A 14,321-nucleotide genomic window follows, 5' to 3' on the forward strand; every position below is an offset into this window, starting at 1 on the left:
GTCCCGTTGCTATGCAGCAACACCCCTATGACTGGTGAGCAGGCGACGCATCTATTGATGTCACTGCTTTAATGGACTTTCTTGAAATATGACGCACACACACCACACAATCCTTTTTTTAAGACTAACTTTTTACCAAATAATTGTAGGCTTGAAGCCCAAGTATTAAGTGAAACAGCTCTTATCGTTCTTGCTGCGGCCCTTCTATTCGACAATTCTTCCCTACTAGACTAGAGGAGGATCTGAGTGCAGATAAAATGGGGGCGAGAGGCGGAAGTGAGCTGTGCTCTTGCCAGTCTGCTGTGCGTACTGTATGCTCTAGTTACCCCCCCAGACGTGGTGGTGGTGGCTGTGTGGAGTAAAGTGGGGGCAGCAGTCTGGCTCGCTCAGTTCCAGCCTAATTAACTTGATTTGTTCCCTGCATCTGGCTTCCAGATGTCAGCCTCGACTGTCTCTCTCTTTTTCTCGCTCTCACACTCTGCCTCTCGCTTTCTGCCTCTTGCTCTCTGCCTCTTTCTCTCAGAGACAACACGCACACATATATACACACACACACACACACACACACACACACACACACACACACACACACACACACACACACACACACACACACACACACACACACACACACACACAAAGCCTCATCAAAGGCCCACCTGAGACTGCTTGTCAGTCACTTCACATATCCAAATCCAATGGGAAAATATGTCTTCGTCTGATACTAACTATAGATTTTCGTGGCTTACATTCTGAGAGTATAGGCCTATATAGGTTCAGCTGTATCAGTGTGGATATGGTAGTAGCCTGGCTTGTCCATGCTGATCTAGAGTCTGTGTTTATCTTCTCCTGGCACCTCTGTCCCAATATTGATCATCTGGGATCTGCCCTATGACATTTCCATGCCTAGCGAACATAAAGGCTGGAGCCTGTGAGAAAAGCTCTTTCGTCCCATACGTTTTTTTCTTTCTCGCTCCAATAGAGATTTTTATAAGCTGCATAAATGCTGCTGGGATCTAGAAGTGGTTCTATTGCTTTTTTCACACTTCTGTCTGCAGAAGATGTGCTGAAAGTGTGTGTGTGTGTGTGTGTGTGTACATTTTATCTGTGCGTACACTGTACAGTATGTGTCCAACTCTGTGGGTGTGTTTTTTTCCCCATAGGGGGGTGTGTGATGCCAGCCATTGAGTAGTCATGGTGCGTCTGTCTGTCTCTGTCTCTGGAGATTAATCCTCTTTTGACGTTGACTAAGACCAGTCTTTCTCTTCTCTCTCATGCTCCCAGTTTGGCACTAGTGGTGCCAGACTGCAGGGGGTCAAAGGGAGAGGAAAAGAGAGAGTTAAATGTAAATGGCGGCCATCCCCCACAGAGCCCTGTGTAATCATTCTGTCCTTTCTCCTCCCCCCTCTTGGTCCCACAGAGAGAACTGGATGCCACCGCCACAGCCCTGGCCAACAGACAAGATGAGAGTGAGCAGTCTAGGAAAAAGCTCATCGACCAAAGCCGTGAGTTCAAGAAAAACACACCAGAGGTGAGTATCTGCTCTGCTTCTGCCTGCTTGTCTTCACACACACCACAGCAGTAGAGGCACGACAGAGAGGACACGTCTGTGTTGGTGTAACGGACGTGCAGCGTCATAGCTGGACAGACGTATGTGTGTGTATACCCAGTCATCAATGCCTCTATTGTAATCCGATGGGCCGCACCAGGGGGGTTGGGGGTGGGGTTAGTCGGGGAAATGATGCCCATTCAAGCGGAGGAGACAATGTCCTCTCATTGTTCACAGGCCCTCCCCCCGGCTATTCTTTCAGCTGGTTCCACTGGCATTTTGTGTCATCGTGGGCTGTGTTTATTTACCTTTTGGACACAGTGTCCTTTTGATTGGCTGAGCTCCTCATTTGTTCCTCATTGGATTCCACTTCCCATGCGGTCCAGTTAGCCCATCCTTACATTAGTCCATGTTAGCATAGTTTATTAAAGCACCATTCATTACATGGCATTACTTAGGTTACTCTGTGTCCCCTCTTATAAACTTTTACTCTATTCAGGTTTGTCAGTACAATCTGAAACTCTCTGGGCATCCCATCAAAAGATGTCAGTAGTCCCCATCCACCCCCTCAAACTGAACTCGATTACTCCACTACGACCACCTTTTAGGGAATATGCTTGTCGCATGGTTGGTCAAGGCTGTTCTGGCCAGTCTGACCGGCCCCACTGCTTTTCTGTGAAGTCATGTCCTGAATTGGTAAAAACTAGCCATGCGTATGAGGTGTTTAAAGGAGTGAGCGGTTCTTTATTTACAGGAAACTCTGTTGTGGATCTGATTAAGCTGCCAGGGTTTAGGTATGCTGGCAAGGCCTCGGCAACGATGGCACAACGTCCAATTGAGGCTTCAATTAACGATATGTCAACATATTTCGCCACAACAGTGGCGCTTTTGAAACCCGGTCTTTGATGACCGCTGTGATGCTAAAAATGGCAACTGAATTGAAGGCCCACAGTTGTAGATTATAGAAGAGATGTTTGATATTTTTTGAAACATTATTTTAACCAAAGAAATATACAAGAAGACTCTTATCCCTTTCTACCCTTGGCTCCCTCAAATGTTCCCATTGAAGAGTGACCACTATTTAGCCTATTCTCATCTGCCTCGTCTGTGATTCAACCCTCCTACCACCACTGCCATCCATTTTGCAGGTTGCCATTTTCTTATGCTCCTAAAATGCTTCGTAGCGATGACATAAGCCCTCTATTCAGACAGAAAATGGGCCAATTTTGCGCCGCAGAGTTCCTCAGGGGGGTGGATTAGTTTTCCCCCCGAAATCTTGTAAACACCAGGAATGCGTGACACTCCAGCTGTGCGGAGTGGTGCGGTCATTGTGTCCACCCGCCCGCCTAGACTCGCCTCGACATCATGTGACCCTTTTGTGTGGCTCCTCCGTCACCATGGCTCTCTACTCAAACAAAGCTGAGAGAGAGCAAGAGAGGGAGAAGAGAGCACAGAATGCAGAGAGGAGGGGGAGAAGAGAGGAGTGAGTTGACAGCGGGAAAGAGGAGAGCACAGGATAGAGCATGCAAAATAGAAGAAGAACAAACAGACTGCAGGTGGGAGGACCGACGAGTGGATATTACCAGGCACTTCAGCTTCATTTACTACTGTAGTTGATACAGAAGTGTATCCGTTCAAACAATATTGAATTTAAAATGGATAACAGAAAATACTCATCAGATATACTGAATGTACTATTTGACCCGCGTGCAGTCTGACTACGGCTTGGTGTTTCACAACGGGACACATCTGAGTCAGCTTGTCCTCAGGATCCATTCATCTGTTTGGTGGCGTTACAGTAGGCCTCTCTGCCGGCCAGGTTACTGTCATTGTCATTGGTTCCATTCTGCCCTTGAGAAAGGCAGTTAACCCCCCAACAACAACTGCTTCCCGGGCGCAGATGATGTGGACATTGATTAAGGCAGCCCCCCCGTGCCTCTGATTCAGAGGGGTTGGGTTAAATGTGGAAGACACATTTTGGTTGAATGAATTGTTGTACAACTGACTAGGCATCCCCTTTCTCAGTGCATTGCCACCCTTCCCTGTCCTAAACACACACACAAGCGCATGCGTGCGCACATGGGCAAACAACACATGTACAGACGCACACAAAGACACACACGCACAGAGCAGCGCACCAATCCTATGTGCTGTGTCAGCGACAGCCGTGCCGTGCCTCATTCTGTGCCCTGATGACCCATGGTGCTCTGGCACACAGAGGCAGACCTACTGCACAGCAGACAGACACAGAGGTCAGGAATGGTGTGACTTTGAAAGCTTGAGGACAACACCTCCACAGGACAGAGGGAGAGGAGAGGAGAGGAGAGGATAGGAGAGGGGGGTGGACTGAGAACCAGCTTCAATTTGGCTCATTTAAATACTTCCTATGCAAAAATTCAGCACGCCATTCTGAGATGTTCATTCAGTACCTCAGCACTACACCCCCAGGTTGTTGTTGTAGAATATTCGGAATAAACGTACCAGTTGAAAGGAATGGTAAATGGCAGAATTGTTTTACAAGAACCTATTGGATAAGTTGTGTGTTTTGATTTTGTATAAGTCTGTTTGTATGTATGACGTCCCATTGGCAGGTGGTTTCTGTGGTGACTAGAGGCAGTCCGTCTGCAGCAGACAGATTGAGGGGTACACTGTCAGTGTTTGGTATAATCATTGGCTCACTGCCCCATTGGCCCCTTTCTTAGTCAGAGGAGTATGCCCCCAATGTCATAAACTGCTTAGTCTATGTAACTCCTTGGTTTGAGTTCGTAATAAATTATGTTGAAAATGTCCATTGAACCTCAAAGGAATGATGGATCACTTTGTAGAATTGGGCCTTGAATAGGAGATGACACTGATGTGAGTAGAAATTACCAGCGACATAATGTACAGAACGTCTCTTTCGTTACGAGTGACACTGTCAGTTCTGTTAGTCTTTCCTCCCTCAGATATGGCTTGAGTATTTTATTTGCGTACTTCAGATGAACCCGTAGTTATTCTGACTGCTCAGAGGAGGCCGTTAGCCAGCCTTGATGAATAATCTCCTGAAATGAAGTCAAGAACAGATGCAAGGATACAGTGCGACAGCAAACACTATTGATATATTTGTTCAGCTGATGCAGTGCTCTACCAAACAAATCTAGTCTTGTCCAGGGAAGAGCTGGGATAAGAATGTCAAGGGCATTGTGCTCCTCTCCCCGGCAAGCTCTGTCTTTGATTACGGCAGCCATTGCTGCAGCCCCCACTCCCCTCTTTCTTCCCTTTTTTTTTTTTTTTTTGTCCGAAAATTCCTCCAGAGTTACCACTCCCAATGAGTGTTGATGAATAAATGGACAATAAAAACCTGTTTTGTCTCCGGCTCTAATAAATCAGTCTTTTTTTCCATTTAAACTGTCCAGGGCTACAATTTATGTTTGAGCTTAATAACCCGTTACTAAATTAATCGTGCTGGGGTTTTGGCTGGGAGGCTGTGTTCTCTGGGATTCTGTGAATTCTGTAAGAGAGAAAAAAAGAAAAAAACAACCGATCTGGTTGCCAAAATGGGTCCAGAACCCAAGGTACAAAACATCAAGGGGTTCCGGCACAGGGGTGGAAATTTCATCCCTCTGTCGCTTGGAGCTGGAAAGCTACCTTAATTACTGAGCTGTTCAGAGGGGGCTCAGGGTTGCTAACTCACTGTAGTGTTTCATCTCGTCACTCTGAGAAGGGGAGTTTTGGCCACCCTCTCAAAGTGCTTAGTGTCTCTTCCTTCTCTGCACTCCTGGTGAAGATATGTTTGGGTTGTTTGGTTCACCTCCATTTTGGCTCAGAGTGCAGACTCGGCTAGTGTTGCTTGTGACTTCTCTCTCACAAACCGTTTTCTGTCTGAAGACGGTCAAAGAAGGTATTGATTACTTCAGTTATTTGTTACAGATTCCACCCGATAGCTTCTAAAGGAGTTGTCTGCAATTGAAAATAGGGGGATTTCTACACCTCTTTATGCAGTGCATTCGGAAAGTATTCAGGCCCCTTGACTTTTTCCACATTTGGTTTCGTTACAGCCTTGTTCTAAAATGTGATTTACATTGTTTTTCAGTCTACACACAATACCCCATAATGACGAAGCAAAAACGTAAAAAAAATGTTTTTTGCACATTTATGTAAGTATTCAGACCCTTTACTCAGTACTTTGTTGAAGCACCTTGGGCAGTGATTATAGCCTACAATACAAGCTTGGCACACCTGTATTTGAGTTTCTCCAATTCTCTGCAGATCCTCTCAAGCTCTGTCAGGTTGAATGGGAGTGTCTGCACAGCTATTTTAAGGTCTCTCCAGAGATGTTCGATCGCGTTCTGGTCAGGGCTCTGGCTGGGCCACTCAAGGACATTCTGAGACTTGTCCCGAACCCACTCCTGCGTTGTCTTCGCTGTGTTCTTACGGTCTTTGTCCGGTTGGAAGATAAAACCTTCACCCCAGTCTGAGGTCCTGAGAGTTCTGGGACAGATTTTCATCAAGAATCTCTGTACTTTGCTCCATTCATCTTTCCCTCGATCCTGACTAGTCTCCCAGTCCCTTCCGCTGAAAAACTTCGCCACAGCATGATGCTGCAACTACCATGGTTCACCGTAGGGATGGTGTCAGGTTTCCTCCAGGCGTCACATTTGGCATTCAGGCCAAAGAGTTCAATCTTGGTTTTAATATTATTTCTCATGGTCTGAGAGTCCTTTAGGTACCTTTTGGCAAACTCCAAGCGGGCAGTCATGTGCCTTTTACTGAGGAGTGGCTTCCGTCTGGCCACTCTACCATAAAGGTCTGATTGATGGAGTGCTGCAGAGATGGTTGTCCTTCTGGAAGGTTCTCCCATCTTCACCTCCCTGACCAATGCCCTTCCAATTGCTCAGTTTAACATGGCAACCAGCTCTAGGAAGAGTCTTGGTGGTTCCAAACTCCTTCCATTTAAGAATGATGAAGGCACTGTGTTCTTGGGGACCTTCAATGCTGCAGACATTTATTGGTATCCTTCCCCTGATCTGTCTCTCGACACAATCCTTTTTCGGAGCTCTCCGGAAAATTCCTTCAACCTCATTGCTTGGTTTTTGTTCTGACATGCACTGCCAACTGTGGGACCTTATATAGACAGGTGTGTGCCTTTCCAAATCATGTCCAATCAATTGAATTTACCACAGGTGAACTCCAATGAAGTTGTAGAAACATCTCAAGGATGATAAATGGAAACAGGATGTACCTAAGCTCATTTTCAAGTGTTATAGCAAAGGGTCTGAATAGTTATGTAAATAAGTTATTTGTTTTATTTTTAATACATTTGCAGAACTTTTGAATAACCTGTTTTCGCTTTGTCATCATGGGCTATTATTATGTGTAGATTGATGAGGAAAACAATACATTTAATCCATTTCAGAATAAGGTCCTAACTTAACAAAATGTGGATAAAGGGGAAGGTCTGAATACTTGCCAAATGCACTGTATACTGTTCTTTAATGCCTGAGCGTTCCCGGTCCTTTATTTTGGTGGAATGATAAGATGTAACAGGTCATTTAATGAACAAGGGGATTTCTAGCGGCGTTATCACTGTTTGACCTCACGGCTGTACAGTGTGGCAATTTGTCTATGTCTGATAGAGGCCTGATATGTCCACTTTATACCCCCCCTTAAAGAGACACGTCCTTCCTATTTTTGAAATGTTGATGCTTTATTGGATAGAGAGACAGTGGGAAAGATAAAGGAGAGAGAGTGTGCTGAAAAATGAGTGGGCCGGATTGGAATCCATGCTGCAGCGGTATATGTGCACCGGTGGCAGCGGTTCGACTGCTAGACGACCCTAGGCCACACGTTCTTTCTCTCTGCTGGAAGGTGCATTTGTTTTCCAACAATTCAATTACGGGGCCTGTTTCTTCTCCTGTTCAATAGGCTTTGTCGCCATCAGAGAGAAATGGACTAAACTCAGGGACACGCTTTGTGGATAAGATTCAAGGTCTTTGAGTAGATTCAATCATTCCAGACATGTCTGTGTGGAAGTGGTTCACCTGATTCTTACAGAGTTCAGGAGATTTGACTGCCCTTTCAAAGTTTGTCAGATAATATTTGAGTTTGGTATTTGCCTCGTGATAAAGGACACCCTTCTGAGTAAGAGTCTAACCGTATGGCATCACCAGAATTGTGGGAAGACTTCATAAGTGCTTTTGTCAGGTTGACCTACTGTTTTTCATATGAGAGTTGGTAGCTAAGAGGTAACCGCCGGAGAGAGTGTGGACTGAGCCGAGTGTCTGACCTGAATCAAGAGAGAGATGACTTAATTTAATTACTGTCATCTGTTTGTTTTGTATCCTGAAATAGAAACCGGCGTCAGTAGCGTACTCTAACCGAACGAGGACGTATGTTTGAAGCCAAAATGTATGGAATAGGACTTGTGCAGACCGTATTCAAGAACCCCAGAAATGAATGTTAATCACAGGTCTACCTCAAATTGTTTTGTTGAAGATTTTCAGTCCCCACAGTAGTCAGATATAAAGCACGTCAGGATGAATGCATTGGGCAGGAGGACCGCAGTCGGCTGCTTGCGCATACTGTATGTAATTACACTGAGTATACAAAGCATTAAGGACACCTACTCTTTCCATGACAGACTGACCAGGTGGAAGCTATGATCCCTTATTGATGTCACTTGTTAAATCCACTTCAATCAGTGTAGATGAAGAGGAGGAGACGGGTTAAAGAATGATTTTTAAGCCTTGAGAGAATTGAGACATGGATTGTGTATGTGTGCCATTCAGAGGGTGAATGGGCAAGACCAAAAATATAAGTGACTTTGAATGTGGTATGGTAGTAGGTGCCATGTCAAGAACTGCAACGCTACTGGGGTTTTCACACACATTTTCCCATGTGTATCAAGAATGGGCCACCACCCGAAGGACATCCAACTCGACACAATGGTGGGAGTTATTGGAGTCAACATGGGACAGCATCCCTGTGGAATACTTTCAACACTTTTTGTAGAGTTAATGCCCCGACGAATTGAAGCTGTTCTGAGGACAAAAGGGGGGTGAAGCAACTTAATGTTTGTTATATTCAGTGTATCTCTGCCATCAAGCTTCCCTCAGTGGTGCCCCATGAACACGCCCACGTATGCAAGTGATCCTTATCCCTCTCTGGGTTGTGGCTGTGTTGAAACAGGCTTTGGAGTGTGATTTGCCCGTATGTAGACAGTTTGGGCCAGGAGTGTGAAAGAGGCTTTATGTGATAAACTGCCCTGAAATGGTTGTCTGAGCCGCTTCCACAGTAAAACTATTTAAATAAAGCCATATTCATCCCCCGCCTGTCGAGCTCACATATTTCCAGTTCAGTAATGTATTAGAACCATTGATAGCAGGCCACGTTTAGTGAAAAATATTTTGTCAGTGAATTTCACCACATGTAAATACCTCCACCAGCCTAAGTTGGCCTTTTGATAGGAACTCCATTCCGAGCATTTAATCGTAGCCAAACCCCATGCGTACTAAAAGGGTGTTTACAAACCGTGTGAAAAATACGACTCCTCTGCTCAACAACATCAATAAAATGAGCATGTTGGACACCACAAAATAGCACTGTAGCCATTTGTGGAGACACTGCAGGAGGCAGATGTCTGTTTTTAGACTGGTGTTTATATTGATCTGAAATCAGAGTTGACTAAAAACACGGGGGCCTCGGATCAGGTTTAAGGCACCATATTGTTGTACTGTACCTGACAAAAGGACATATGTACATGATCCAATCAATGGGAAAATCAATCAGGGCGGCTTGGCGCAGCATTACTGTGTATAGGTCTATGTTTGCTCAGTCGGGTGGCCCCTGTGTTTGTTTGGTCCCTGAGCTTGGCGGCCATTGGGGTGTCTTCCCCTGTTGCAGTCGCTCAGCCCTCCACCCAACCAGGCTTTCATCACCCTGTGACTGCGAGCCTGCCTGCCAGTCGGCCCCGTCTGCCTGCCTGAGTGCGCTGTGCTGTGCCGGGGGATTTCTGAGGCTGCCATGGCCTATCAGAGGGAGCAGCAAAGTGAGCGTTCCTGACAAAGTGAATATAGTAATTAGGGCTGATCCGTTGGCACGGCGCCCAACCCCTGGCTGACTGGCGTCTCGCACAGTTAATTATAGCCCTCCTCTTTAACACGACGCAGGGATATTTACCAGCCAGACAGCCAGCCAATGAACCAATGAGAGATGAGAGCGAACCTCAGCCGCCAACGCCTCCTGTTCGCCTCTTTGCTTTCAAACCCTGGCTATTGATTTCAGAGGCGGGCCTGGTAATCCAGCCTGACTGGGGAATTTTGTGGGAGGATGGAAGGAGGACAGGAGGGAGAGGTCTGTCTGACTGACTCTCCCAGTCTCCCACACACAGCGTGGCAGGCGGACATCTCCTGGATGAGTGCTACCCAGAGTACTGTACTCTGTAGGGCAGCAGTCTGTCTACATCATGTACAATACTCTGTAGGGCAGCAGTCTGTCTGACGCATAGAGTCTGCATCTCAACTATGCTAAATGAATGGGCCGAGTGGGTGAGCGAACGCTAACTGCGTAATACAGAGACATACATAAATTAGGAGAATATTATGCCTGTGCGCGTGCTTGTGTGGCTGAGGGTCGTTTGTATGTGTGAGGGGTTCATCAGAGAGCCATGGCGTCAGTGACATACACCAGCACACCAGAGAGTGACCCCTCTTTCTGACCCCTGCCCAACATCAGCCCCCGTCTCTGGTACACTATGTGAAAAGAGGGGCCTCTTCCACCCTTCCTACACACAGCTGTAAATCCGAACTCCAGCTTCGCTCACAGACCCCAAAAGGAATGGAAAGGGTTCCGATATTATAGTTAATCCCTATGGAACTTCCCCACACAAAGACTCTCCGTTTACCGTCTTTAAGCCCCCAGTCATTAGTTCTTACCCTGAGCACTGTGCTCGCCGAATACAGTTTACTTTTTTGTCTTGAATGTCACTTACTGCAACAATATACCCAAATGAATTTCACAATATGTCACAATGCATTGAAAGGTTATGCAAAATGATCTAATCTCAGTTGATTGATTTTGTGCAGACGAGTCATACTGTATTTCCCATAGACCGCTGATGGGGAACTGCTCTTAACAGTACTTAGGGCTCTGATGATTATGGAGTTTGCCATAACGATTAGGCCTAATTCTCATGCAAATGACTAGGGTTATTGTCATAATTTGTCTTGTTGAAAAAATGTTTTGAGCTTGTAATGCATGTTTGAAAATGAGCTACAGCATACCTAATAGTGCCTTCAGAAAGTATTCACACCGTTTGACTTTTCCAAATGTTGTTGTTACAGCCTGAATTTAAAATAAATTCAATTGAGATTTGGTGTAACTGGCCTACACACAATACCCCATAATTTCAAAGTGTAATTATGCTTTTAATTTGTTTTACCATTTAATGAATTAAAAGCTGAAATGTTTTGAGTTAAAGTATTCAACTCCTTTGTTGTGGCAAGCTTAAATAAGTCCAGGAGTAAAAAATATGCTTAGAAATTCACATAAGTTGCATGGATTCACTCTGTGGTCAATAATAGTCTTTAACATAATATTTGAATGACTACTTCATCTCTATGCCCCACACACATACAGTACCAGTCAAAAGTTTGGACACACCTACTTTCATCCAGGGTTTATTTGATTATTTTCTACATTGTAGAATAATAGTGAAGACATCAAAACTATGAAATAGCACATATGGAATCATGTAGTAACCAAAAAAGTGTTAAATTAAAATATATTTTATATTTGAGATTCTTCAAAGTAGCCACCCTTTGCATTTGACAGCTTTGCACTCTCTTGGCATCCCTCTCAAACAGCTTCACCTGGAGTGCTTTTCCAACAGTCTTGAAGGAGTTCCCACAAATGCTGAGCACTTGTTGGCTGCTTTTCCTTCACTCTGTGGTCCAACTCATGGGATGGTGTATCGCTGCAGAATACTGTGGTAGACATGCTGGTTAAGTGTGCCTTTGAATTCTAAATAAATCAGACCCTGTCACCAACAAAGCACCTGCACCAAAAATCTCAAATTCGGACTCATCAGACTAAAGGACAGATTTCACTGGTCTTATGTCCATTGCTCGTGTTTCTTGGCCCAAACAAGTGTCTTCTAATTGGTGTCCTTTAGTAGTGGTTTCTCTGCAGCAATTCGACCATGAAGGACTAATTCACGCAGTCTCCTCTGAACAGTTGAGATGTGTCTGTTACTTGAACTCTGAAGCATTTATTTGGGCTGCAATTTCTGAGGTTGACAAATCTAATGAACTTATCCTCTGCAGCAGAGGTAACTCTGGGTCTTCCTTTCCTGTGGCGGACCTCATGAGAGCCAGTTCCATCATAGCGCTTGATGGTTTTTGCGACTGCACTTGAAGAAACTTTGAAAGTTCTTTACATTTTCCGGATTGACTTATATTCATGTCTTAAAGTTTTGTAAGTCGCTCTGGATAAGAGCGTCTGCCAAATGACTTAAATGTAAATGTAAATGTTAAAGTAATGATGGACTGCTGTTTCTCTTTGCTTATTTTTAACTGTTCTTGCCATAATATGGACTTGGTCTTTTACCAAATAGGGCTGTCTTCTGTATATCCCATCCCTACCTTGTCCCAACACAACTTATTGGCTCAAACGCATTAAGAATGTGGAATTTCTTTCAAATGAACTTTTACCAAGGCACACCTGTTAATTGAAATGCATTCCAGTTGACTACCTCATGAAGCTGGTTGAGGGAATGCCAAGAGTGTGCAAAGCTGTCAAGGCAAAGGGTGGTGACTTTGATGATTCTCAAATATAAAGTATATTTTGATTTGTTTAACACTTTTTTTGGGGGGGGGGGGTTACTACATGATTCACTGTGTTATTTCATAGTTTTGATGACTTAGTTATTTCATATTTTTTATTCTATAATGTAGAAATTAGTTCTAAAAAATATAAAGACTACCTCTTGAATGAGTAGGTGTGTCCAAACTTTTGACTGGTACTGTAATCATTTAAAAAAATATATTTCACCTTTATTTAAATAGGTACAAGCTCTCATTCTAAATAGAACAAGTTTTCATTTGCAACTGCGACCTGGCCAAGATGAAGCAAAGCAGTTCGACACATACAACAACACAGAGTTACACATGAAATAAACAAACATACAATCAATAATACAGTAGAAAAATGTATATACAGCATGTGCAAATGAGGTAGGATAAGAGAGGTAAGGCAATAAATAGGCCATAGTGATGAGTTAATTACAATAAAGCAATTAAACACTGGAATGGTAGGATGTGCAGAAGATGAATGTGTAAGTAGAGATACTGGGGTGCAAAGGAGCAATAAATAAATAAATACAGTATGGGGATGAGGTAGATTGGATGGGCTATTTACAGATGAGCTATGTACAGGTGCAGTGATCGGTGAGCTGCTCTGACAGCTGGTGCTTAAAGCTAGGGAGGGAGGTAAGAGTCTCCAGCTTCAGAGATTTGTGCAGTTCGTTCCAGTCATTGGCAGCAGAGAACTGGAAGGAGAGGCGGCCAAAGAAAGAATTGGCTTTGGGGGTGACCAGTGAGATATACTCGTGCTACAGGTGGGTGCTGCTATGGTGACCAGTGAGCTGAGATAAGGCGGCGCTTTACCTAGCAGAGACTTGTAGATGACCTGGAGCCAGTGGGTTTGGCGATGAGTATGAAGCGAGGCCCAGCCAACGAGAGCATACAGGTCGCAGTGGTGGGTAATATATGGGGCTTTGGTAACAAAACGGATGGCACTGTGATGGACTGCATCCAATTTGTTGAGTAGAGTGTTGGAGGCTATTTTGTAAATGACATTTCCGAAGTCGAGGATCGGTAGGATGGTCAGTTCAAGGGGATGTTTGGCAGCATGAGTGAAGGATGCTTTGTTGCAAAATAGGAAGCCGATTCTAGATTTAATTTTTGATTGGAGATGTTTCATGTGAGTCTGGAAGGAGAGTTTACAGTCTAACCAGACACCCAGGTATTTGTAGTTGTCCACATATTCTAAGTCAGAACCGTCCAGAGTAGTGATGCTGGACGGGCAGGCAGGTGCGGGCAGCGATCGGTTGAAAGGCGTGCATTTAGTTTGACTTGCATTTAAGAGCATTTGGAGGCCACGGAAGGAGAGTTGTATAGCATTGAAGCTCATCTGAAGGTTAGTTAACACAGTGTCCAAAGAAGGGCCAGAAGTATACAGAATGGTGTCGTCTGCGTAGAGGTGGAGCAAAGAATCTTCAACAGCGAGAGCAACATCATTGATGTATACAGAGAAAAGAGTCGGCCTGAGAATTGAACCCTGTGGAACCCCCATAGAGACTGCCAGAGGTCCGGACAACAGACCCTCCGATTTGACATACTGAACTCTATCGGAGAAGTAGTTGGTGAACCAAGCGAGGCAGTCTTTTGAGAAACCGAGGCTGTTGAGTCTGCCAATAAGAATGTTGTGATTGACAGAGTCGAAAGCCTTAGCCAGGTTGATGAATATGGCTGCACAGTAATGTCTTTTGTCGATGACGGTTATGATATCGTTTAGGACCTTGAGCGTGGCTGAGGTGCACCCATGACAATCTCTGAAACCAGATTGCATAGCAGAGAAGTTTGTGAGATTCGCAATGGTCAGTAATCTGTTTGTTAACTTGGCTTTCAAAGACCTTAGATAGGCAGGGAAGAATAGATATAGGTCTGTAGCAGTTTGGGTCTAGAGTGTCTCCCCCTTTGAAGAGGGGGATGACCACGGCAGCTTTCCAATCTTT

At 44.7% G+C, this 14,321-nt stretch overlaps 1 protein-coding gene across 5 annotated transcripts in view; it reads left to right on the plus strand.

Moving 5' to 3' along the window:
• LOC135548655 (homeobox protein cut-like 1) overlaps nt 1–14,321 on the plus strand; it is a 250,386-nt gene that overhangs the window by 71,734 nt on the left and 164,331 nt on the right. For all 5 annotated transcript variants that reach the window (XM_064978472.1, XM_064978476.1, XM_064978475.1 and 2 more), the window contains exon 2: nt 1,421–1,531. In XM_064978472.1, the coding sequence (XP_064834544.1) occupies nt 1,421–1,531 (111 nt within the window). The remainder of the gene's footprint in view (nt 1–1,420; nt 1,532–14,321) is intronic.

This window comes from Oncorhynchus masou, chromosome 11 (assembly GCF_036934945.1).
Source record: "Oncorhynchus masou masou isolate Uvic2021 chromosome 11, UVic_Omas_1.1, whole genome shotgun sequence".
Lineage (NCBI taxonomy): Eukaryota > Metazoa > Chordata > Actinopteri > Salmoniformes > Salmonidae > Oncorhynchus > Oncorhynchus masou.